Genomic DNA, 26593 nt, shown 5'->3' on the forward strand with positions numbered 1-26593 from the left:
ATTTATAAAAATCATTCAAAGGGGCCGTATCAGTGCTCATTTCCAGGTTTTATTGGAAGATCTTTGCATGATTTACAGTTAAAACTCATCTATCTTGTACTGGGTCTTTATGAAGTCCCTTGGATTTCACTATTTTTTTCTTGTTCTTTACTCTAAATGTAAACTTCTGAAGTACATGTTCAAGCCGGAGTCCAATCCCAAATGTACAAGCGGACAACGTGAACAACCTTAGCAACAAAGGCTACGGAGCAGGCGGCCATTACTGGGCATTCGAGATGAGCCGACGTCAGCTCTTCCGTAAAGTAGAAAAAACAGTTGAAAACAGCGCGTTCAGAGCAGGCTGAGCCCTGGCTTTTGACTTGCAGGGACCATTTCTACGCATGTTCACCTCAAATTTTGAAACTTTGACGATGTGTAGCTAACACAGATATCTGACATAACAGTATATAAATAACGGAAAACCAGAAAAAGCCGAATATGTCCCCTTTAGGGCCAAATTAAGAACAGAAACGCAGCAGTCTGGACTGTAAGAGACTGATAACAAAAGTTAAGAGTTTCACTTCTTCTGTTGTGAGGAAATAACACTTCAACACACACTTTTTTTTAAATAAAAATGGTTTATTCTCTTTCAATATAGCTTTTGTTCTATCCATAGCAGAAAAGAGCCTCCATGTCACTCAGTGCTAATACCTGGAACTGGATCTCAGGTCACCACAGCGTCGTAATGACGGACAAACGTCTGTACAGCACAACACCGGCTTGATACTGATCCAACAACAGTCACTTTGCTCATTTTAAAAACAGGTTGAGGGAAATGTTGGGGAGGAGGGGCAGGAGGAAGAAGAGGAGGAGGAGGAGGAGGAGGAAGGGCTCAGATCTGATTTCAGATCCGATTCATCTGTGACTCGGATCGAGCAGCGTAGATTCCCTGGGCTTTGTTGGGAGAAGTTTAATCCGTGCGTGTTTGTGTATGCTGCAAAATTGACATCTTGCTCCAGTATGGCTGTTGATGTGGAGGCAGAGGTTTCTGCCACGAAAAGGTCACAAGTTGAGGTAACAAAGATTCTTCCTGAACGAGAGAAGAGAGAAAAAACACACAACAGTTAGAGTCAAATACAAACTTTAAGATTGTGAAACTGTCAGTATCACGAGTTTTCTGCAGCCGGAACATGAAAACCCTCATTTTTAATGTTTCTAGATTTGTAATAAATGAGACTGAAGCTCCGTTCGGACTGGATTTATTTCTCGAGGGGAGGTGGTCGGTCATTTTAATCCAGTCTGGAGCGCGTATGTGGGTCATTTTTCAACCCTGCCCTACTTATAATTACAGCTGCAGTTAACTGCTCCTCTTTAATTTAAATCCCATCTTCTTGTATTTTTAAAGTGGATCTCTGAACTTTTTCCTTCCACTTAAAAAAAAAAAAAAAAAAAAAAAAAAAAGCTCTCAGTGCTCGGCTCAGTATGAAATTTGACTTGTGTGAAAAATGTTTTTGCTAATCTGATAGAAACATGCTGACACCAACATATCGACCTGTTTGGGAACCGATATGACGACAGAAAAAAATAAAACCCGTCAGGAGAGCAAGGAGCTGTTGTAATGTGAGCTCCTCTTTAGTTTTGGTACATTAATGCTGTTAGCAGCTCCTGTTAGCAGTGTAACATGGATGTACAGACAACTATCACTGGATTACTCTGATACGGAAGAAAACTTAAACATGATGATTCTCAGAGATGCTCTGAAGCTTTTTTTCCTCTGATTTCTAAGTGGATTGTGGTGACGGACATCAGAGATATTGATATGCTCAGGAAGTGTGAGTCACACTGGATAACTGACCGAGTTATGAGTCCGAGAAGGATTTTTGACACGGTATCTTTGCCTCACCTTCAACTCTCCTGCAGCCCTCTGAGGAGGCTTTTGGCTTTGTGCTGCTGAATGTTCATGTTTATTACAGACCAGATCCTGTCTGGAGCCGTGAGTTAAATTACCGAGGAGCACAGTAGAATATTTCATCGCCCACCTCCCCCTGTGATGTTAAACCCGTCCGAACGGGGCTTAAAGGACAGATTCACAATTTTTCCAAGTGTGTCCTCGCTGTAATCATTCCTCCTGTTCATACTGGATAATAAAAGATCCCCTTCAAATGTCTTTTTAGCATCAAATTCCCTCTTTGTGTTTCCCTGTTGAGCTGTGGTGGAAGTATAGTAACAAAAAGAGGGACTTTGGCACTAAAAAGACTGTAATGTTGAAAGATATCTACTTGATTTAACTCATTTGGACGCTGAAGCTTCATATTAGCTTCAGATAAACTTTGAGATACATTTTTGTCCTCCATCACTTCCACTGTAAGGTCATTATGAAGGGATCTTCTAATGGTCAGTATGAACAGGAGGAATGATTACAGCAAGAAAAACATGTTTCAATGTTGATTTGGGCTCCTGACTGTTGTTTTAAGACGGACTTAGGAGAGATTCACATTCCTGAAGATGTTTATTAGCAAAGAGCTAAACAAACTTAGTGAAACTAATGGATATAATTAAAAAATGTACATAAGAACAAATACAAAGAGCTGTTAAAATGTGCAGAACCGACTTTTATCTGAACGTCGGTGCGGCGGCGTCGACGCACTTAACGGCTAAAAGGAAATGAAATGTCTTTTGTTTGTTAGTGTGAACAGAGATGGTTGAGATTCAGGGTAACGGGTTTACCTGCTCTCTGGTTATCATGTCGCGTTCGAGCTGCTTATTGCCTTTGTGCCGTCTGTATTGGCGTTCGCGTGTTCCTTCACCACAGGATCTGAGAGACAAAAGACTCACCGTCACTTCACCCACATCGACACACACAAGTCACTTTATCTGCAACAACGGCACACGACCAGGTACAGCGCGTCTCATCCTGCTGACGCAAGCTAACTGGTGATGAAACTATTTTAAAGGATAATTTTAATATTAAAGGGACATAAATAATTCATTAACACATATTAAAACAATCAAAATACTAATATAAATGAAATAAAATACAATGTTAAAAGGGTTAAAGGCACATATATAACAGGCAACTATTTTAAATGCTAAAATTATCTGGTTCCAGCTTCATAAATGTGAATATTTTCAGTTTTTTTCTGATAGTAAGTTACATATATTTGGGTTGTTGGGAGAACAAGACATTTTTGGTTACATCTTTGGTTTCGTGAGTCGACATTTTTCACCATTTTCTAACGTTTTACAGCCCAAATGACTCTTAGATTATAGATAAATGTCTAAACACCAGTTAACTGACAAGTTTCTTGTACTGCGACTGTTCACAAGTCTGACGTCTTCTGGAATAAAACTTCCTTCTGTTTGTTTTACATATAAATGATAAAACACACATTTAAAGTTATGATACAGGACATGTGGTGAAGCCTTAGTATGTTTTTTTTCTTCCAGTTTTATATTTATGCAGCTTCATCCATAAAAAAATACTTAAAAAAATACAAAAATACAGATACGACTTGTCAAAAGAAGCAAATTTCAAAATAATCATCAAACAATCATCAATCATCTCATTTCTAAGTGTGTCTTGTTGTTAAAAGCATATTTAAGCAGTTCCTCTTCATGGCCGTCGGTGCTGTTGTGACTTACAGAAGTACGGGTGCTGCATGGCCTCCGCCGCCGTCAGCCTCTGCTGGTGGTCGTAACGCAGCAGCTTGTCCAGCAGGTCCAGAGCCTCCGGACTCACCAGGTGCTGGTTCTCCGTCTGGATGAACTGCTCCCAACGCTTCCGTGTTTGTCTGAACACACAAACCAGCATTTTAACGTGAACTCAGCGCTCACGTTGGTCTGATGTAAACGATGAGAACACGTTGAATAACCGTCGTTTAGCTCCTGATTCATACAGTTAACATAGAAAATACTTTCTGCTTAAACATGTAAGTTAAAGAGATAATTTATTAAAACAATCATTTAGTTTGGTACAAAGAATCTTCAGTTAAACCTGTTAGTTTTGATGTCAAACTACATTTTTTCGACACCTCATCTTGAAGAATATAAAGTGTTTTTCATTCATCAGTGTTGAATTCTGTCACAACAAAGAGCAGCTATATGAAATTAATTTGAATAAAACTGTCTAAAATAACTAAAATGATGATTTAAAGCTGCACTAATCAAAGATCAAATTACTGTGAAATGTGAAAAGTGTCACTTGTAGTCGGTGTTATCCGACTTATTGCTTTGCTGCTGCTGCTGCTGCTGTTGCTGTGACAACACATGCTTGACCAATCAGAGGTGACGGTCCTGTGAGCCAAAACCTTCCCGCCTCGCGAGCACCTGGAAGTCGATTTAGCTCCGCCTCCTGAGAGCTGCTAAAATAAAGCTCCAGGAAGAGTTGAAACAAAAGAAAAACCCGAGACAGTCTGCGAACACGTTCACCATCAGCTTTATAATGTGATAATATGTCAGTGTTGTGTTTCCTATTCATTGATTTATTTGTGGCGGCAATATCAACACTGACCATCAAATATTGATTTTCTTTTTATTTTATATATTTAAAATGGATAAAATCTTATTTCAGTCCTTCTGACCTGCTCTCACAAACACAAACACCAATGTTTAGTGTCATGAAGACACAGAACTGATCCATTCAATGAACTAAGATAAGATATTAATTAAGATAAGTTAGTTTATCTACGTTCTTAACACAACGCTGCCAATCTCAGAGACTTATGATAAGTTATTAGCAGGAACAGCTGCTGTACTTTGCATCTTGTATATAAAAGATAATCAATGAGAAGGTTAAACGGTTTTAAGGTCCTTCCCCTGCTGATCTACTGATCAAAGACTGAGAATCTGACCAAGTGTTAAATGTTTTTGGTACGAGATGCTTCAGACTCATAGTAGTGATGTTCCAATCTCAAACTGAACAAACAAACAGCACCTTTCTGTCTTTTTAGTCGACTGATTTTTTGTCACTTTCACTTGAAATGTGAAGTCAGTAGAGATCATTTGTTGCAACACGCTGCTTCTTCTTTATGGCTGGACGCGAGACAGCAGACGCTACTGTCCTGCCTGAATCATCGGCGGCTTATCAGTCAGAGACTTGGAAGCGCTCCTGAGTATCAGCTGTTATCAGGAAACTGATAACGTTAATCGTGTTTGCGTTGCTGTGCTGATACTCACTGTCCCAGCAGGTCTTTGAAACGAGTGTCCAGTTCTATGTGATATTTGTGCAGGTAGCCGAAGAGCTCGTCGGTGCCCAGGACCTTAGCGATGCGGACCAGCTGGGAAACAAGACGAAAGAACATTTAACACAAACCGTAGATTCATTTTATCACTAAAACAACGTCTGACATGTCTGTCGTTTCTGCCGTGTTCACTGAATATAATCTAAGACCTTTTTATTACCACATAGCCTGCAGTTAGATATCAGAGCTTTCCTGCTAATAAATAATAATAAATAATAAATCATTTAACAGGGTTTGGACTCAGATGAGTCACGGAATATTGATGGTTGGATTAACCGATCATAAAATGATTAATTAATGTCCTTCAGCGCCTCCTGCAGGTTTGATGCTTGTAGGACTGAAGCATTCAGTCGATCAATAAATTAATCTGCAGCTGTTCTGTTGATCGATAAATAGTTTTAGTCTAGCTTCTCTGTTTTATATCGACTGCAACTAGTGATTCTTTTCATTATTGATTCATCTGTCAGTTGCTTTCTCCAGTAAGTAATTCATCATTAAGTCTATAAAATGTTAAAAATGTCTTCAAATATCTTTTTTTGTTCGTCCAACACAAGATATTCAGTTTATTATCACGTCTGACAAAGAAAAAGAATTAAATGATCGCACACCAGAAGCTGAAACCAGCAGATTTCTGTCATTTTTTTAATTTAAAAAATGATTAAAATGATTATTTGATCATCTAAATAGTTAACAATCATCATCTGTCGATTGATTCATCGACTAATCGTTGCAGCTCTAGTTTATATATTTATTAATTTCTTGTATCTTATATTATATCTTTGGGTTTTGGGCCGTCGGTCGGACAAAACAAGACATTTATTATCAGACATTTTACAGACTGAACTACTGATCCAGGAAGTGATCGGTAGATTAATCAATGAGTTAAACTACTGACTGAAACTGACTCAACGTCTCCCAAAAAACTGGTTCTAACTAAAGACTTTTTAATACTTTCTAAATGCTTTTTATGACTTTTCAACACCCTGATTGCAACGTTTTATCTTCCATGACAGGAACATGAGATCTTTATCGGACACAACGTTACCTGGTCGTAGTTGTCCTGGCCATGAAAAAACGGTTCCTTCAGAAAGATCATGCTGGCCAACATACAGCCTAGACTCCACATGTCCAAACTATAGTCATACATCTGGAGGGAAAAAAGAGGATAAAATCACACAGCGATGGATGAAGACAGAGACGTCAGAGACGTGTGAAGTGTAACAAGCGGATACCTGATAGTCCACTAGCAGCTCCGGGCCTTTGAAATAGCGAGAGGCCACCCTGACGTTGTATTCCTGAGCGGGATGGTAAAATTCTGCCAAACCCCAATCTATAAGACGCAGCTGTGGAGAGCAAAAAAAAAAAAAAAAAAAATACTCATCAAACTGGTTTTAGTTGACAGAGTGAAATGCTGCTATTCTTTTTATTCACCTTTTCTGAAGGAAAGATGGTGTCTCATCTATATTAGGAGAGTTTGAAGAAGGAGTGTCAGGTCTGCTTCAGGTGTTTCAAACCAAGTCATCATCCAGTTTTACCCGTAATGTTTTTATTCTCAACAAAGCAGCTATGACAAGTTTTTTTTTGCTGCTACTGGAAGCGAGGTTGATGAACCGTAACGGTAAAGTTTGTGGGCCGTAAAACCAAAACAATGAGCTGAAAGACATCATACAGTCATTTGAGCCATTTTTCATATAAAAATATTTAATAATGCAGCTTTAAATCAAACAGATGCCCTCAGTCGAACCTAAGGATCAATATCAGGGCTGATTTGATAAAAAGAAAGCCAATCAGATGGCGATCCCTGCCTGCTGGTGTTGCAGCGCTGCTCTTCTTTACAACAACGCTCGTATATGTGTGAAAATTAGAGCGAGAGATTGTGAAAAAGTTATTTGGGCACACCGGTGTGACGTCCCGGTCGGCAAAATGCACAATTCAGTTAAACTCTAAACTGTGTCTTTCACATGAGTAAAGAAAACATTCAGCTCACACGTCAGACGTCTCAAACTAACGTCGATTAACTGGACAACATGAAAAACTGGAGTGTTTCTGTGGTTCCCACAACTCCGACAGAGTGAGACGTCTTCTCTCCAGCTGATCGCGTCACAGGAGTCACATCGTCCAGTTAAACTTTCATTCATATTATATCAATAACTTCAAATGACCAGTTTAATAGTTTTGAACCAGAACCTTTGGATTTTGGATCAAGTAGCTCAATATGCCAGAAACATATTAAATTAAAAACCTTGCTTATCTTCTGCTGCTGCTGTGTAAAATATAAAGTTCTGGATCTGACCCAGTGGACCAGACATGTCGATGACAGTCTGTACTCACTTATTTCTACTATGGATTAGTGAACGACCATAAAATACAACATGATGTGACGCAGCTCAGAAATGTTGTTTTACATCCTGGTGGACTCTTACAGGTGGATTATCTGCACTTGTTGGGTGCTGTTCTCTAAATAATTACAGGTAGAAACAAACAGTGATTTTGCTGGTAGTTTGTTAGTGAACAGGGTCGGCGGTACCTTTCTCAGCTGATGGTCGATCATCACGTTGTGGGGCTTCACGTCCCTGTGCATGATCCCCATACTGTGACAGTAGTCCAGAGCCTGAAAGAACAAACACGGACGTATTCAATCAATAACATCAGCTGCTCTGTATATTCTGCATATCATCATCAGCCTGGTCTGATGTATCAACATGAAGGCAACAAATAATAAACCATAATAAATAATCCATCATGATGAACATGAAGCCTCATCAGTTGGTTCAGGTTCATCTTATTTTCATTCATTCACAGTCCAGGTTTGTAAGACATTTGAGTCCATAAATCTCATTTACATAAATACATATTAATATAGAAATAACTAGACAAAAAAATCTACTTCATCCATTTGAACCCCTACATTTTTCCATTTGCATTTTTATAGATGTGTTATTATTCTTTCCGTTATGTACATTTCATAAATAATTTTGAGCCAATCTTGTAGTGACGGAGCATCTGTTTGCAGCTACTTTTTCCCTCCTATAATTAATATTCTCATCAGGTATTTATCTGTCTTTGTCAGGGTGTCGTGTATGACGGTACCCATAAACACTGTCAGAGCATCAAATGGAAAAAATGATTTGGAAAAACTGTTTCCAAGCATTCATGAATTTCCCGCCAGTAGGAGGTTCATCTTGTTTTCATTATTAATTTAACGCTCAACTAGTTTTCTGATTTGATTGATCCACAGAGGTCACATCTTCTTATTATTTTATCTGACTAACAGTCAAAACACAAATTATTACATTTACAATAATATAAAAACAGGAAAAAGCAACAAATCCTCATATTTGAGAAGCTGTTAAATTTCAGATTGTTTTAATACCACATACAATTCAATTTAATAACCATTTTATGAAGTATAATTGAAAAGCAGTAACAATATGGCCTAAAATTATTTATTATTATTATTATTATTATTATTATTATTATAATAATAATATCACCTTTTTTCAGTACTTCCCAGCAATCTAACAGTAATTCCTCATTAAATTAATGTGCCTGGACTCTTATAAGCAACATAACATGGATGGATGTATTAACCAGTTATCATTATTAATTAGCTTCATTGTAGCTAAAAACTTTCCTGCTACTGTAGCTGCAGTAGTGACAAACAATCCACCGTCCAAACAATCCCACTTATAGTTTATAGATATATCAGGTTTTGACATATTAGATACAAAAACATTTCATAACTTGGATCACTGTCTGCTGCAGGAAAGAGGATTTTTCTACATTTTTTAAACTTTTTAATACCTTTTTATGGTCTTTTTTTGCATAAACTTAACTTTTCTGAACCTGCAAATACCCCAAAGTTGTTGTTGATTAATTTTCTGTCCTTTGTTTTGTCCTTAAATTGCTTCAAACCTTGAATTTCCTGTCTGTTTTTCTGAATATCTGAGCACGACTCTGCTTCCTGTTAATCACAGGAAATAACTCCTCCAAACACAGATTTTATAAATCACGTCAACATCAGGCGTCTCTTAGTCATGGCAGCGATAACTTTCACATGTTTTCATTATAAAAGTGGGTGAATAACAACATTAAAATAAATAAATGAAGTCACAGGGTGATGATGTTTTTACCTTGAGAAGCTCATACATGTAGTAACGGATATCGTAGTCTGTCAGTTTCTGGTAAAGCTCCTGCAGAACAGATGGAAAACGGATGAAATGTTTCTTTAAAATCATTACATGTCATCAGCATACATGTAAAACAGTGACTGGAGGATTATGCATCGTATTAATAATGGATATCAGTGCCTCTGCATGGATGGTATCTGCTGCTAGTTTTGCGTGTATGATCTCGGCCAAACTTAAGTACCTTAAAATCTGTGTTATTGATGCACTCAAAGACAAGCGCTGGTGTTCTGGACTGCAAGAGAGGACAACACAAGGCTTAAACTGAGGAGAACAGCAGGTAGGTGGAGATCATTATCACTGCACGCACACACACACACACACACCTGTACACACACACACACACACACACACACACACACACACACAGAGTTACAAGCATGACTGGATTACAGCTGCTGGCATGCCGACGTGCAGCAAAGTGACGGCAGGAGTCTGACTCACCACCGGGTCTTTGACCGTGTCCACCAGACGGATGATGTTGGTTCCTCCGCGCAAGTTTTCAAGAATCTTAATTTCACGTTTGATCTTCTTCTTCTTGACGGGCTGCAGAAGAAAACAGGTGGTTCAGATCCATGTTGAATAAAACTGATACACTGTGGAAAGGACCAAACTTTTCATATCTAAGCACGAAAAAAAATAAAGTATTTGGAGTTTTTGTTTTTAGTTGTTTCCTCGGACAGTGTTTCCTTGTTGAGCTGTGGTGGAAGTTAAGTAACAAAAAGAGGAACTTTGCCACTAAAAAGACTGTAACGTTGAAAGATATCTACTTGATTTGACTCGTTTGGACGCTGAAGCTTCATATTAGCTTCAAATAAACTTTGAGATACATTTTTGTTCTCCATCACTTCCATTGTAAGGTCATTATGAAGGGATCTTCTAACGGTCAGTATGAACAGGACGAATGATTACAGCAAGAAAAACAGGTTTAATGTTGATTCGGGCTCCTGACTGTTTTAAGACAGACTGTGAACTCATCTTTTTAATTTTCAAGCCACTGACATTTTTTTCATGTTTCATTTTTAACCCAAATAGTCTTACAAGCAGTTTTTATTTTCACATACTGTGAGCTGCAAGTTTATCACTTTTATTAAGATTTTATTATTTTTTTTATTAAACTATTGTCAGTTAAATTAGAAAAAGCACTACAGCCTCCAAAATAACTGTAATGTTGAACCAACACGTCTCTGCAAAAACCCCCCATGATGACCTTCATGAAGGTCATCATGGGGGGTTTACTGGTTTATTGATGGGCGGTTCGATTAGACTGCACTGGTTTTAGCTAGCAGGAGCTAATAAACTGGTAAATGTATGTAAAATGTTATTCTGTCAAACACTGACACTTCATCCTCGATACAGTGATAACCTGCTTAAAAACACGGATTTAAAAATGCTTTGAACATCACGTGTAATAACACACTTAAGTGTGTTTCAATAAATCACATCTAATGATTTCAGCAGATTATTTCCATAAATGTCAAATTAGAGCCGCAACTAACAACTATTTTCATTATCCATTAATTATTCTCTGGACTAAACATCAGAAAATGACCATGACAGAAACAAATCGCCTGTTTTGTGTATCAAACAGTCCAAAAACCCCCAAAATATTAAATTTGGCATCAAATAAGAGAGAAAAGCAGCCAGTGCACATGTTAGAACAGCTGGAATCAGTGAATTATTGCTTGAAAAATTAATTTCTAATCGATATCATCCGATCTGTGTCGAATAAATTCAGCTGCGTCACACTTTAAACTGACTCTGATATGAAGTCAGTGACTCTCTGATGTGTAAACTCCTCATCATTGGCAATAAAAGGTGAAACTCTGTGTGCCGTCATGTTGGGAAGAAGGATGTTGTTTTTAACAATATTCACACGAATTCTGTTGATTTGGAGAAAAACTGAAAGCAAGAAATTCTGTTTTATACACAAAGACTTGAGTTAAACCATTAGAGCTGTTTTTTTTACTAACATGTAACCAGCAGGTGTAGCCAACGTGTGATGTGCAGAAACATCATTAAATTAAATGTACTGGAAAAAAAAAAAGCCTGGTCTCTCTGGTTATCACTTGAGACGTTTAGCTATTTTTAAATGTACAGCTTCCTGTTGCATCGTCTTAAGGAATCTATATGACTGAGCGTTTATGTGGTGTGAAAAGCTACTTCCTGCTTAAAGACGCTCTGCTGTTTTTGCTCTTTTCTCATCGTTCTTTCTTCTCTTATTTTTCTGGCCGAAAAGGTCCTAAAATATGAGCAGCAGTTTCCCCCAAACAACTGACTCATCAGAGTCATTATTTATAGCTGTAACTTTGACCTGGTGATCTGTGTTCAGTAACCTACATGTGTTTCTGTAGAGAGTCTATTAAATGCACAGACTGAAGTTCATTCTTACAGTAGATTAATATATTTTCACAAGAGGAATCTTCCCATCACTGAAGATAATCACGCTGCAAAATCTTTCAAATAATGTGCAGATGAACCAACTTCAGATGGACATAAACTACAATCACCACCAACGTTACATCTGGAGATCAAGTACGTCCTGCAAATAAATCTGTAAGATAAGACGGAAGCAAAAGAAGGTAAGTGTGCGACTCACCTTGAGGATTTTCACCACCACTTTCTCATTGTTGGTCACATTTATGGCCTCAAATACTTCGCTGTACTTCCCTCTACCCAGTTTACGCACCAACTGATAGTTGTCTTGATTGCTGGAGAGAAAAAAAAGGAGAGTGGAAACATTTAGTGACTGCAGATCAAGAGGAAATCAACCTTAAAAACACATCGATCGCAACCACACATGTGTTAATAGTTTGGCCCGTAGGAGGAGGTTCATGTGTGGGAAATGTTGGCTTTGTGTTTAACAGGACTGCAATTTTCCAAGTGTGTCTTATAACAACAGTCAGGTGTCCATATGAACGCTTCAAATTCACTTTAAAGTGTATGTGATTGTGTCCAAACAGTCATTTAGTGTAAAAATGCATTTAAAAGTTAGAACTATAGTGACAAAAAGAGGGAGTTTGACACTAAAAAGACTGTAAGGTTGAAAGATATCTACTTGATTTGACTCATTTGGAGGCTGAAGCTTCAGATTAGCTTCAGATAAACTTTTAAATACATTTTTTGCACAGAAGGAGGACTGTGGATTTTGTCCTCCATCACTTCCATTGTCAGTATGAACAAGCGGAATGATTATAGCCAATAATCTATTAATTATTCAGTCACTAAATTGTCAGAAGGTAGTAAAAAAATACACATCACAAGCTCCCAGAGCCCAAGCTGATGCTACAAATTGCTGAAATATTATATTTAAACTGATATAAAACAGAGAAGAAAAGCAATTCTTCACTTTTTGAAGCTGGAATCACTTAATTTTCTGTCGATTGACTAATAGATAAGTTGTTTTAGCGTTAATAAATGGCTCATAAACCTACATAACATGCACTCTTCTCATGTTGGCAGTAATGTAACATAACATCCAGCTGTACCTCCAGTTTGGCACATGTGCATCATAGTCCCAGTATTCTCTGTTCTTCTGTGTGTTGACATCGGTGTACACCCGAGCCTTGCTGCTGGCCGGCGTGGATCCGGGCATCGCTAGCTTTGAGGCTCGGTGTCGAGGACCTTCGCCTTGCGCTGAATACTTCTTGGCCCGATACTGGAAGGCGGCGCAGCGACTCTCCAGGATATGCGGCTCTAAGACCTCCGCGCCGTGCTGTTTACCATTGGCTTTGGCTGCTTGTGCTTTCTGATGAAAAGAGTCGGGCCGGTCTGACGCAGCTGTTGTGCAGACAGAGAGAGCGACGATGACGGAGTGTGTGAAGCCCCTGAGGAGGATGTTAGGCAGGAAGGGATGAAGACCCGCCAGCTGCAGGAAGACGGAGGAGAGGAGAGAGAGAGAGAGAGGAAGAGGCCGAGGCTCAGGAGAGAAATGCAAATAAAGGATGCAACAATACGGAAGATGGCTTCCAGACTACAACAGACAAGGTCCAGCTGTCAAACCTGGACTACATCATCAAGGAGGCTCAGTTTCATGTCTGTGAGACTTTTATTCTATTTGTGAGAACAGAGTTTGCTTTTTCTCCATCTAGACCACATTAGACCAGCTCTCACTCAGAAAACACTAGATTATTACACATGTAAAGGCTGGAACTAACAAATATTTACATTATCAATTAATCTGTCAATATTTCCTGAAGCCCAAAATGATGATCTCAAATCTCTTGTTTTGTCCAGACAGACAAAAATCAACAACCCAAAGACATTTAGTATTAAAGGAAACAAAAAAAAAAAAACAGAAAATATTCACATTTAAGAAGCTGGAATCTGAGAATTAGATTTTTTTTCCCCTAAAGAAATACTCAAAACGATTGATCCATTATCAAATATCTGGAGATTCATTTCCTGTCAGTCGACTACTCCGTTAATCAATTTATTGTTGCAGCTCTAATCCAGACTACAAGCGCTGTAACTGTCACAGCAGGACTAGATTATTATGGAAACTGGACTCTAGACAAATGATTATTTTCATTCAATTTGCTGCTTAATTTTTTTCCATTAATCATTTTGTCAATAAAATGTCTAAAAATTAGATTAAAAACATCAAAATATTAGTTTACTAACATGTACAACAAAGAAAAGCTTCAAATCCTCACATTTGAGAAGGTGCCACCAGCAATTTTGGGGCATTTTTTCTAGAAAAATGATTAAAATAGCCTAATTATTCAATTATCAAAATAGTTGCAGATAATTAACTAATCGTTGCAGCTCTATGCAAAATCCACAATACACTTAAATTTGTTAAATCTGGATTAGATTACCAAGGAGACCCAGAAGACAATTTAAAACTAGAGCTGCAACAATTAATCGATTGATAAAGAATTAAATGATAACTATTTTGATCATCGAATGACCGTTTTGTAATTTTTTATTTATTTATTTTTTTTTTTTAGCAAAAATACCAAACATTTGCTGGTTGTAGCTTCTCAAATGTGTCACGGTGACATATTTGTGACAGAAAAAGTCGATTTCACTGCTTTTCTTCCATCCAAACCACATCTGGATGTAAAACCAGTGTCACATCTGGACACAGAGACTGTAAACACGCTGTAAACTCTAATATCTCTTTACACACACAACAAAACAGCAGTTTGACAGGTGTCACGTCAAATTTCGTTTCCCTGTCAGAATCAGTTCCTTGATATTTTTAATCGAATAGAATGAATATCGTCACGACACGGGCTCCCCGGGGCCCTTTTCACCCACAAAATCTAATGTTTTTAATCTAAAATGAAGACAAAGCGTGTTAAAATTATTTTTTTTGCCAGTTTTCGCGACGCTATCTTCAAATTCAAACCAATTTCTGCATCATTTACGATCATTTCTCATAACCAGCTAGCTTGTTACGGTGACCTAGCTTACTTAGCAAAACATAAAATCGTAATATTTGCACCTGGAATGCAGCAAGACAGATAAACATATATATTGTAAATTAGCATGATTTTGTACATTAAACATGTGTCGATAAAACACCGTCTATTACACTCGACATTAGTGAAATGTTAAGTCAATAACGGGGTTAAACTTAGCCGGCTAACCTCGTCGAAGAAACGTAGAGGCGTCCGAACTCCGCCCGTTAGCAGCAGCTTCTCTCCGCACGGCGACGTGTTCCCTCCCCCTCTCAAGTTATCGATAATGTGAGTAATATTCACAGCATCAGCGATTTAATTATTCTGTCATTTAAGGTGGTGGAACATCTAGCAGCGATTCGTTAGCAGGACTAGGAGGGTCTTCCTTTTTGCGGTAAACATCACCCGGAAGTGAACCAAGAAGCTCGGTGACCTGAAAATCCATAACTGACTAATAACCGACTATAACGTAAAATAAACAGTGATGGAAAGTAACTGAGTACATTTACTTAAGTATAATTTTACAGTTCTTGTACTTTACTTGATTATTTCTATGTGATGCTTCTTTATACTTCCACTCCACTACATTTCAGAGGGAAATATTGTACTTTCTACTCCACTATATTTATTTGACAGCTTTAGTTCCTTTTCAGATGAAAATAATTTGACACAATGGATAATATAACAAGCCTTTAAAATACAACACATTGTTAAAGATGAAACCAGTGGTTTCCAACCTTTTTTGGCTTTTTACATCTTACAAAAAGCAGTGTGTAGTCAGGGTCACATTTCACATGTCTATGAGTTGTTAACAACTCCACCAAACAGTGATTTTTCCCTCTAAACTTCTCACATGCTTTAATTTCAATAAATGTTCAAATGATCCAATATTTCAGCAAAAATCAAAGATTAGAGAAAAAGTCCAGAAACTGAAAACAGATTTGTGTATCAGAACTGTTATAAAAATTATGATTACACTGTGTGTGAGTGTTACTATTTTATCTAGATCATGATGAAATGTTCCTGTCTTGTACTGCAACTCTGTAACATCAGCAGACTTATAAGCTACGGTTAAAGGAAGTTCAGCATTATATTTATAAAGAGGAAGATGTAGAAATTAAAATTTGTTGGAGAAAGGGTGAGACATGTCATCTGGGGGTCAGTTGGGCAGGACGGCTCCTGGAAAGCAGAACTGAAAACAGCCAGTTTGTATTTGATAGATTAAGAAAAGAACTGTAACGCCCACTTAAGGTGTATAAAACCCTGTTGTAGGCTCCTCTGGAGCCTTTTTCTTTGTAACCTCATTCTGTGTGTTGCTGTAATTCTGTCAAATTTTGATACTTCAGCTCCGGTCTCTATTGTTTAATGGTCATTAAGAAGAAATTTTTTTAACAAGATCTTTTCTTCTTTCCTCTCCCATTAATCATCTCACGACCCCTCAGATTTATCTGCTGACCCTTCAGAGGGGCCCGACCCCTAGGTTAGGAACCACTGGACTAAACTAGCTAACTGTATATAAAGTAGTGTAAACTAGCTCCACCTCCAGCAGCTACAACAGTAACATGCTGCTCTAACTGATGCTTCACTATTAATAATCTAATGATGTCATATATAATAATATATCAGTCAGAGGAACCAAACCACTACTTTTACTGCAATACTTTAACTACATCAAGCTCATAATACTTATGTACTTTTACTGCAATACTTTAACTACATCAAGCTCATAATACACATGTACTTTTACTGTAGTAGGACTTTCATGCAGGAAGAGTAAAGGATCTGAGTACTTCTTCCACCACTAAAAATAAATAGACTAAAATATTTGTACAAATAAAAACTAAGCAAACATTTATCAGTTTGTAGTTTCAATGTTTATTTGTGTCATAAACAATCCGTGCACAATCTACTTATCCAAATATTCACAAAATGAAACATAAGAGAGAAAGAGAAGAAAACCAAAAGACAGATTCAATCCAAAAGTGGGACTTGGACATGCAAAGACAAAAAAATATTAATGAAATAAAATAAACAATAATTATAAATAGCATATAACACACTCAATGTGTTATGCAGAATATTGACAGTAAAATTAATATAACTGAATTCCACAGTGGTCCTGACCCGCCTAAAATCATAACATGAAAACTGTAGCATCTCTGCTACATTACAGACTAAAGTATAGGCTATATTAATTATTATACAACTACGTATACTCTCTCATCGCTCTTCTTTCCATCTCTTTAAACGCAAATTTTTACATCTACAGAATCTCTAACAGCTTTTGAGCATCTCTTGTCATCTGGTAAACTTGGTCTAAAGAGTTAAAGGATGATGTTGATGATTTTAACTAAGACAGATGATGAAGTCTATAATTCTTGGATTTAGAACAGAGCCAAATAACTTCCCGAGGTCACTACTTACACAGATACCTCTGTAGCTGCTGGGATGTTGGGATGCTGGGTGTGATGGCCTTTAGGATGCATCTCATTTAAGATGCCATCAGGCCCACATGTTTATATGGGCTGCAGGACCTTCAGTTCGTCTTCCAGCTCTAATTCTGTGCTAGAATAATCCAGTGGGGTCTAATCATTCTTAATAGGTCTTTCAAGATCTTTCTGTTTGTCATGATCCAACTTAAGCTTCAACCTCAAGTTCCCCCAGCTTCCCCAGGACTGCGTTCCCTTTCCCCAGCCTTCAACATAAATCCTTTGTTCCTATCATATCATTGTCTCCTCGCTGCTGAGTGTCTGAACTTGGGTTCACCTGTTCAGTCCCAGTTTTTGAGCCTGATTCTTTGGAGGTTTTCTACAGAGATTTAAAAACGATTTCTCCATTTTGAACGGACTGTTCGTTGTAACGTTTCTTGGTAAATAAGTTCCAGTTTCCTCAGACTTTATTTGACCCCAGAGCCTCTTCAATGAATCATAATTAGTTTTGTAGATATTGTTCTTCGTCTGCTCTGTTGTGTTTTTATATTGTTTTAGAGTCTCACAGTAACTAAGGCGGAGCTCCTGGATTCCTGTGTTTTTGGTTGGAGACTTAATGTCTTCCTAATGGTTTTGCAGTCTGAATCAAACCTCTTTGGGTTGTTTTGTTTTGCATTTTTAAGTTTAATAATGGGGCCAAAATGATCAAATATGTAGTTAATGTTTACCAGACACAGCTCCACACCCTCTGAGTTCTAAGGGTGGATCTGGACCAGAGAGGAGTCTAGAAGAGACCGGATTTCTTCATTGACCATTACGTCCTGGTTCTGCTCCAGGCTGTTTTGTGCTCATCTGTATCACTTCTTTGTTTTGTCCAGCTTACAGGGCTGAGAACATATGTTATCTGCGTCTGCTCTTTTCAGATACAAAGTGATCTGATAGAGGTGTTTGTTCTTTCGCCGTGATGGCTCTCAAAGATGTTTGGTCTAAATCTGTTAGAGTATAATCAACGGTGCTGCTGCCAAGGTTTGAACAATACTTATGACATCCAGAGGAGTCTCCTCGCAGCCTTTCATTGACGATGTACAGACACGGCGCTCTGCAAAGCTGCAAGACTTGTTTTCCACCCTTGTTTGTGTTTTTGTCATGATTATTCCTGTTGGGAAGGATGTGGACGTTAAAGTTCGCTCCAGTGATCAGCACAGATTCCTGAGCCTGGAAATGACTGATCTCTTCTTCTATGGTGGAGAAAAGTTTTTTTTTTTAATTTTTAACCAGATATTTCCCTTTTTTCATTATTTCTATTGAGTCTGCTTGTTCTGACTTAGACATCAACATTCCCTGTGAGTCTCTACCTCGGTGGCTCCATTTGGTTTTGTTAATAGGACCATAAACTCTCTATAATTAGGGGGACAACCAGTAGGGGCGTCTCCTTTGCACCAAGTCTCCTGCAAAATAACATCAGCATCATTAACCTTACCCAGGAAGTAAAGGTTTCGACTTTTTAAACCAAATAAATAAGAGTTTAAACCCTGATTATTCCAAACAGATATACTAAATGATCTCATTGTAACTGTAAGTCATTTTAAAAAGAAAGAAAGACAATGTGATGATTATGTAGACTAGAAATTTCAAGTTTTTTACTTGTGCGTGCATGCAGTGCTTTAGTTTAGTTTGTGAACCTTTTGTTAAAGAAGCACTACCCGCTCATTACCACTGACCGTGACTGTGGCCCGTAAGATGAGAGCATAATGTACTCAGCATGTCCTGGATGCCTCTCAGTTCACTGTGGGCAGGGTTTGCTGCTCCTCTGACCACCTCAGAATAAGACGGTCTGCCTGGCTGGATCTGTTCCTGCTGCTGCTGTGGAGGTGATGGTGGTAATGGTGGTGGTGGTGTGAAAGGTCTGGGAGGTCGTGTGGTTCTAGGTCTGGGGTTGGTTTGTGCAGACTGGGTTTGGCTGATGCTCTCCTGAGGTCTATGCTGTGGTGGTGGTGGTGGTGGTGGTGGTTGGGTCTGGGCTGGTAGGCTCTCCTCAGGTCCTGGGAGGTGCCTCCCTGTTGTTGGGGTACTGGAGGTTCCTGTGTTGCTCCTCCTGTTGAGTGTTTCATCTTTCCGTGGAACTTCAGTTTACTTGAAGAGGTGATCATGATCATCACGATCTCTCTCCTCTCTCCCCCCTCCCTTCCTCTTTCTCTCTCAACCCAACCGGTCGAGGCAGATGGCCGCCCACCCGGAGCCCGGTTCTGCTCGAGGTTTCTTCCCGTTAAAGGGGAGTTTTTCCTTTTCACTGTTGCCAACTGCTTACTCATAGGGGAATGCTGGGTGTCTGTAAATTAAAGAGTTCGGTCTGGACCTGCTCTATGTGAATAGTGCCCTGAGATAACATTTAATTATTTGGATAATAAATTAATTATACGTGTCAGTTTTCATTCAAAAGCTGCCAAATATTCTCTCATTCCAGCTTCTCCAGTCAGACATTCTGCTTTTCTCCAAATCATCTTATTATAAACTGAACATCTTTTGGTTTTGGACTGTTGAAAACGCCGTATTGGACTCTGGGAAACTGTGATTTATTTTTTTTTAACCCTTCTGTCATATGGACTAAATAATCATCAGATTGATCGACCGTGAAAATAATCGTTAGTTGCAGCCCTAATTGTTTACTCATCAAATGATTGGGATTAATCTTATATTGTGAAAAATATAGTTGAACTTCCTTCTTGTAGGTTTAGGAACACTAGATTTTTAGCAAATGTTTTGTGTTAAAATATCAAGGCATGTAATTATAATTTAATTGTGAGAGAATAAGTGCACAACAGGTTGACATGAACAGAGAAATGTTTACTGTTTTCTTCCATTTATTGGAAATGATCTTCTATAGATCTGTATTAGTTAAGTAGAACTTAAGCTCTAATTAGAGTCCAATTAGGTTTAACAATGATGAACAGGTCCTCGGTCTTCACCGGGAGACACTCAGCCGTCAGCTGAGAATAGAGAAAAGGCAAACTATCTTAACTCTGAGGGATGAACACGTCTTTAACAAAGAACCTGCCACAAGACCGTCAGTAATGACTGTAAGTAAAACTGTGGCTTACAGTCAGACCCACCGTGAAAACGACAATGTACGAATCAACCGAAGACAAGTAAATACAGTTTACTGTCCGCTACAAGCACTCAGAATGAACAACTGGACCATTTCCAATATTCACAGACTTTTATCTTTCAAATGTTTATGGCATTTACATGAATTCACTATAAAAGTTCTTCATCAATCAAAGCAGCATCAGTTTCATCAACATAGATAACAGAGTGGTGTTGGCTGTAGAGCTGAAGCAACTCATCAATCAATAACAGAAAATCAACTATTTTGATAATTATGTGTTTTCCATGTTTCTTGTTAAAATGTGCTTCCTTTCTTTGTGGTATGAGATTAAACTGAACTAGAGCTGCAAGTAATGATTATTTTTTAATCATCAATTAATCTGACAATTAGTTTCTTGATTATTCGTTTTGTCTAAAAACATCAGAAAACAGTGAAAACTGTCCTTCAGAATGTCCTAGAGCACAAGGTGGCGTCACTAATATCTTTTTTGTCCAATAAATAGTCCAACACGCTAAAAATATTCAGTTTATTATCATGTAATGATCAAGAAAAACAGTAAATTCTCACATTTATGAACCTGGAACCATCAAACATTTGGCATTTTTGCTTAATCAACTAACAAAATAACTGCGGATTAATTTTCTATAAATATACTGATTGAATAATTGTTGCAGCTCTAAACTGAGCGTCAGTTTGAAGACGTCACCATGTGCTTCAGGAAACCGTGAGAAGCATTTTATAGCTCGGACAATTAATCAAGAAAATAACGACTGATGAAAATGTACACCTTCGTTTCCATAAGGGTGGTTTATTTTACTTGTCTGTATACAGTATGAACAGGAGTCTATATTGACATCCGTGTGTGTGTGTGTGTGTGTAAATCCAATGCTCGATTACACTTGTTCTCCTCGTCCTCCCGTCGGAGGCTTCGAAGCAGACTCGCCAGGACTTCAACCGTGGCACAACCACACGGTCTCCGTCCGTCCCACCCCGGTCAGTTGCCCGCTGTAATTCCCTTTGTCCGTGAATTTTTACATTTCCAAAAAACCTTCTCTTTTTTTTTTTTAAATATACTGCAAAGATTGTACAGAATATAGAAATCCACACAGTAAACTAAAGTACACACATTTTTCCCTGGCATGAACCAACATAAATTGCAACTTTGAGGCTATTGGAAGAAATCTGCTGAAACGTCTTAAGTCTGGACCAGGAGGAGGCTAGAATCCTGTGAGGATATTACAAGGCCAATTCTTCAAAAAAAATACAAAATAAAATGACTTATTTTAGATCTATCACACAGTAACTAATGCTGCTAGTTTGTGGCGAGTGAGCGATATAATGTTTTGAAATTTTTGCCGGGTTAAACTTTGTGATAAATTCGACTTGAAATGAAACTAAAAGTGCTTGCAAAATACAGCAAGCTCATTCATAGTGAATACAAAAGCAGGTAACATAAGCACTATACAGTTTTTCAATGTTTACATAAGCGTATACACACAATCTATAATAACAGAGTAGACTATGCCATTAATCAGTAGTCATAAATATTACATTGTGCATGTTCTATTGCACATGTCAAGTGTTTGTATGACATGATAGGTACGGGTTAGTTACCTAGATGTCATTTGTTTTAATACAAAGATGCAACAACACAGATTTCATAGGACACAGGCTATACATTTTTTCACAAATCCACTTGTTTTTCTTTTTCTTTAGGATGTTTTTTTTTCCTAAATAAACCAAACCTATAATACAATAGTGATATTAAAGTGTGATAAATATTCATGCACAAACAGATGATACTACCTAAGATCTAGTATGTGAAAAGATACTGCTGCACGAGCCAGCCGCTGTGTGTGAACGGATGGGAGGTGGGGGGGGGGTTTTACCGGCTATACTGGACATGAAATTAACAAAAAAAAAAAAAACACAAAAAAATGAGTGATCGGTAAAAAAAGGCACATGGATTTCAGAGGAGCTTACACATGAGCACACGTATCTGACGACTGTCTGGAGGTTCTCGCCGACTTTCTCGACGACGGAATCGACGGTTACAAAAAAAACGGACGATCACATGCAACCACAGAGGAAGGTCCCACGCTCACACAAAAAATCAAGATCTTGCCACATTTTACATCACAAGCCTTTTTTTCATTCAGTTCTGTTCAAGTTTTTATAGTTCCAAACTAAGTAAAGGGATCCTAATCCCTCCTAATCGATTTAGGGGTGTTTTGACTTTTACTCCAAGAAGGATGAGGATGATTTAAGTCTTAACTTACTAAAATTATTAAACAGAATTAGCAGGTGCATGTTAGAAACCTAGAAATGGGAGAGCGGAGGCTGGCACACGTTGCTTTCAGGGCGAATGTCATATCTGCTGCCAAGGACGGCAGAGCAGCGCTGTTCACGGGATGCAGGGAGCTTCAGGGAAACTCTCCCCTTCAGCGGTGTGCTGGACCGTGTGCTCCTGCAGAGCTGTGAGGTCAACGAAACGCTCTCCGCACCACACGCACTTAAACTGTGTCTCCCGCGAGTGGACGCTCTGATGCTTGGCCAAGTGCTCGCGCTGCTTGAAGCTCTTGTCGCAGCTGGCGCACTTGAAAGGTTTCTCCCCGGTGTGAACGCGGCGGTGGCGCTGCAGCTCGGACGAGTACCTGAAGCGCTTTTCGCAATCGGGACATTTCAGGGGCTTCTCGCGCGTCGGGTCGCAGCGGTGCTGGACGAACTCGGAGGACGACACGAAGCGCTTGTCACACAGCGAGCATTTCAGCGGCTTCTCCGTGCAGTGCGAGTTTTGGTGGCGTTGAAGCGTTGAATTCTTTTTGTAACCTTTGCCGCACACGTCGCACTTGTAGGGCTTTTCTACTTCGCCGCCACATTTGTGCCGCAGCAGTTCTCCCGATTGGCTGAAAGACTTCTGGCAGGACGCACATTTAAACAGACTTTCCATACCGTGAACCTGCTGATGGTAAAGCAGGTGGGATGGCTGAAGAAATCCTTTATCACACAGGTTACACTTAAAAGGGCGATCAGCTGGGTTTTTATGAGTGCGCCGGTGACGTACGAGGGCGTACTGCTGTTTGAAGCTCATCTGGCACTCCTCGCACTGGAAAGGTCGCTCCTCCGAGTGGGTGCGCTCGTGCTGCCGCAGGTCAGACGGGCGCTTGAAGCTCTTTCCACAAGAGCCGCAGCGGAAGGGCCGTTCCCCTTCTGGCTGGCATTGATGGTGCAGGAGCTCGGATGACTCCTTAAAGTGCATCTCACACAAATTGCACTTGAAAAGGTGCTCGCCCGAATGAGCGTACATGTGCCGCACAAGGTGAGAGCGGTGCTTAAAGCTCTTCTCGCACACGGCACACTTGTACGGCCGCTCGGAACTGTGCGTACGCTGGTGGTGCGCCAGATGTGAAGACTGGCTGAAGCTTTTATCACATGTGTCACATTTGTATGGCTTTTCACCAGTGTGTACTCTTTCGTGGCGGGTCAGCTCTGACAAATGCCGGAAGGATTTATGGCACACTGAGCACTTGTACGGCCTGTCTGGTGCGGAGGCCTCAAAAGCAGGAGGAGACGAGGCACTGATCGCCGCGCCGCCACCGGACGTCTCACCGGTGGAGGGCTGCTGGGGGTTGGCAGCCGACGAGGTCGGGGTGACGTTTCCGGAACCTGGTCGGTAGGTTTTCTCACAGATGGAACACTTCATCGGGTTGTTGCCGTTGCCGTGCGAGTTGTGATGCTGGGCCAAAGACGTGAGCAAGGAGAAGCCCATCTTACATACGCCACACACAAACGGCTTCTGCTCCACCTGCACGCACTGATGCTCCAGAAGGTCCGTCGCCTGGCTGAAGATCTTCATACACTGCGTGCACTGGAAGGATCGGTCTTGGTTCACCATGCACTGGTGCTCATGAGGGTTGGCCAGGTGAGATATGTCATGGCCACAGGCTCCGCACTTGTGCCCTCTCTCGCCCCCTACCTGCAAGGAGGGCTGCTGGGCTTGCACGGCGTGCTGCTGGCCATGCTGTGCTTGCTGCAGGGTATCCGGTTGCAGGACGACTCCATACACAGTGCAGCCCAGAGGGTTGTCGGCTCCCTGGGGGAGTGTGTGCACTACAGAAGGTGGAGCCACTGCATGCTGCTGCTGCTGCTGCCACGCCTCCGTCATCCTTCCACTTCGCATGTAGGGATTCAGTGCCAGGAGATGTGGGGTGTTTCAGTGCCAGACTGAGAAGGTGGATGTGGTTTAAAGAAATGCTAACCAGAACACTGAGAGCAGCTGAGTGCTTTTTTCTGTGTTTACACACGTCCTCAGTGATAGCTGCAAACACCTGGAGGAAAACACAAAACAAAAACAACACATGGCTTAGTGAACACCAAATAAATAAGTCGTTGCATTATTACATTGTAACTATATTTCAGGATGTGAAAGTGCAGAGCTGCTGTTTCCAACATGAACCAGTATAAATGTCAGTGTAAGTAAAAGCAACACAAGATTACAAGACTTGTGTTTACTGGCTTCATCTCAGCCGGGGAAGATAACTTACTGTATCTACTGTCAGAATAATGTGTGTGTTTTCATGTAATGACTGTTAGATTTAAAGTCTTGTTTGCAGGGAGGATAAAACCGAAACAAACCACCAGCTAAGCTTAGCCGGCCTAAAACGTATTTCTCGATTGTTCTTGTCAAATCTTAAAGTACTGTGTAAATATTGTTATCTAAAAAGCACATAATATGGTGACAAGTACACACCCGAAGCATTTTCCTTAAAGGGACAACCCGCATAAATAACTGTTAGCTAGAGCTTCATTAAAAACCAGAGAATCGGGCTCGGTCTATTTCCTGAAATGCAAATCGGAGCACCTCACGTTAGCTGGCTCAATTTATCAGTTTGTCTTTAAAACATTAACGTGACGCTGACACAGTTTGCTTGCCGTCTCCAGAAATAATAATAATGATAATTTATACGAGGTATTAAATGAATATTTTCTGTTCCAGGATGTAGTTAGCTACCCGACGTTAGCTCGTCAGCTGCGGCAGCTAACGGCTAACCGTTACTAAACAACCGGACTTCCTTCACAATTATCAGCAGCTTTCTCACATCAGAAACATAAATATATATATTAATAAACTGCCGGCTTCCCCTCACAATAACCTGCACAAATCAACTAACTAAATCACAACAAGGTCAAAGAAACCGAAACGACGATGCTTCGGTTGCCGCTTTATGAAAGGCCACATTAACGTTTACCAGTCTAACGTTTACCGAAAACGGACCCCAGATCAGACTAGGCCTCCGCGGAGCTGCGGGCGAAAAAATCAGCCTCCTGCAGCTGAGACTCTCACATCTGCAAAAACACTCCATTCACCAAAAAACCCAACTGACGATAACTCACCCGGGCTGCTTATCGATACTTTCCACTGCCGTCTTCAGCCTGGAGTCGACAATCTTCGGTGTATTTGAGACTCGGAGGACCGGCGGTGGAGGGGATGCGGTTGAAGCCGGACGCCATCCTCCTGCAGACGGACGGACACCGGAAGCCGCCACGCAGCGAGCCGCCGCCGCCGCCGTGCTGTCTCCGCTACAGCCGCTCCGACCGAGGAGCAACCGAGGAGCCCGAAAACAAGCCGAGGTGGAGAAAAACGGCTCCCGGAGTTTGTTGGAAGAACATTCAAACAAACACAAAGACGAAAACGAGCTAGTAAAATATTAGCAAATGATATTCCTTCAGTATGACAGTAGGGGGCAGCGTTTCACCCGTTCAATGGATGTAAACACTCTTACCTGCAGTCGCATTAATTATAATTAATTAATAATTCATTCATTAATTATAAGCCGCATCATATTATAACTAACAATCACAAAAGGACAAAACACCTGAATGTAAGTTATCCAGTGGTGGGAAGTAACTAAGTACATTTACGCAAGTATAATTTTTAGGTATTTGTACTTTACTTGAGTATTTCCATGTGATGCTACTTTATACTTCCACTCCACTACATTTCAGAGGGAAATATTGTACTTTCTACTCCACTATATTTATTTGACAGCTTTAGTTCCTTTTCAGATGAAAATAATTAGACACAATGGATAATATAACAAGCTTTTAACACATTGTTAAAGATGAAACCAGTGGTTTGGCTTTTGACGTCTTACAAAAAGCAGTGTGTAGTCGGGGTCACATTTCACATGTCTATGAGTTGTTAACAGCTCCACCAAATAGTGATTTTTCCCTCTAAACTTCT

General features: G+C 39.7%; 2 protein-coding genes across 3 annotated transcripts; both read right to left on the bottom strand.

Annotated features, from left to right (window-relative positions):
- Positions 1-36: 36 nt before the first annotated feature.
- Positions 37-15232, bottom strand: csnk2a2a (casein kinase 2, alpha prime polypeptide a). 2 transcript variants are annotated; one of them, XM_067606300.1, is made up of 13 exons: positions 15004-15231; positions 12895-13186; positions 12006-12117; positions 9851-9952; positions 9591-9641; positions 9353-9412; positions 7747-7830; positions 6452-6562; positions 6265-6366; positions 5155-5255; positions 3622-3770; positions 2707-2794; positions 37-1069 (listed from the first exon to the last, which is right to left on the bottom strand). In XM_067606300.1, the coding sequence occupies exons 2-12, from the start codon at positions 12999-13001 to the stop codon at positions 2721-2723; spliced, it is 1053 nt and encodes a 350-aa protein (XP_067462401.1). In that variant the 5' UTR covers positions 13002-13186; positions 15004-15231; the 3' UTR covers positions 37-1069; positions 2707-2720. The 2 variants fall into 2 exon arrangements, with proteins under 2 accessions (XP_067462401.1, XP_067462486.1); XM_067606385.1 differs by lacking the exon at positions 9591-9641 and having other exon boundaries at positions 15004-15232.
- A 5905-nt stretch (positions 15233-21137) lies between these two features.
- LOC137194511 (zinc finger protein 319) lies at positions 21138-26012 on the bottom strand. Its single transcript, XM_067606514.1, has 2 exons — positions 25744-26012; positions 21138-24677 (listed from the first exon to the last, which is right to left on the bottom strand). The coding sequence occupies exon 2, from the start codon at positions 24527-24529 to the stop codon at positions 22754-22756; it is 1776 nt and encodes a 591-aa protein (XP_067462615.1). The 5' UTR covers positions 24530-24677; positions 25744-26012; the 3' UTR covers positions 21138-22753.
- Positions 26013-26593: the final 581 nt, after the last annotated feature.

This window comes from Thunnus thynnus, chromosome 1, assembly GCF_963924715.1.
Source record: "Thunnus thynnus chromosome 1, fThuThy2.1, whole genome shotgun sequence".
Classification (NCBI taxonomy): Eukaryota; Metazoa; Chordata; class Actinopteri; order Scombriformes; family Scombridae; genus Thunnus; species Thunnus thynnus.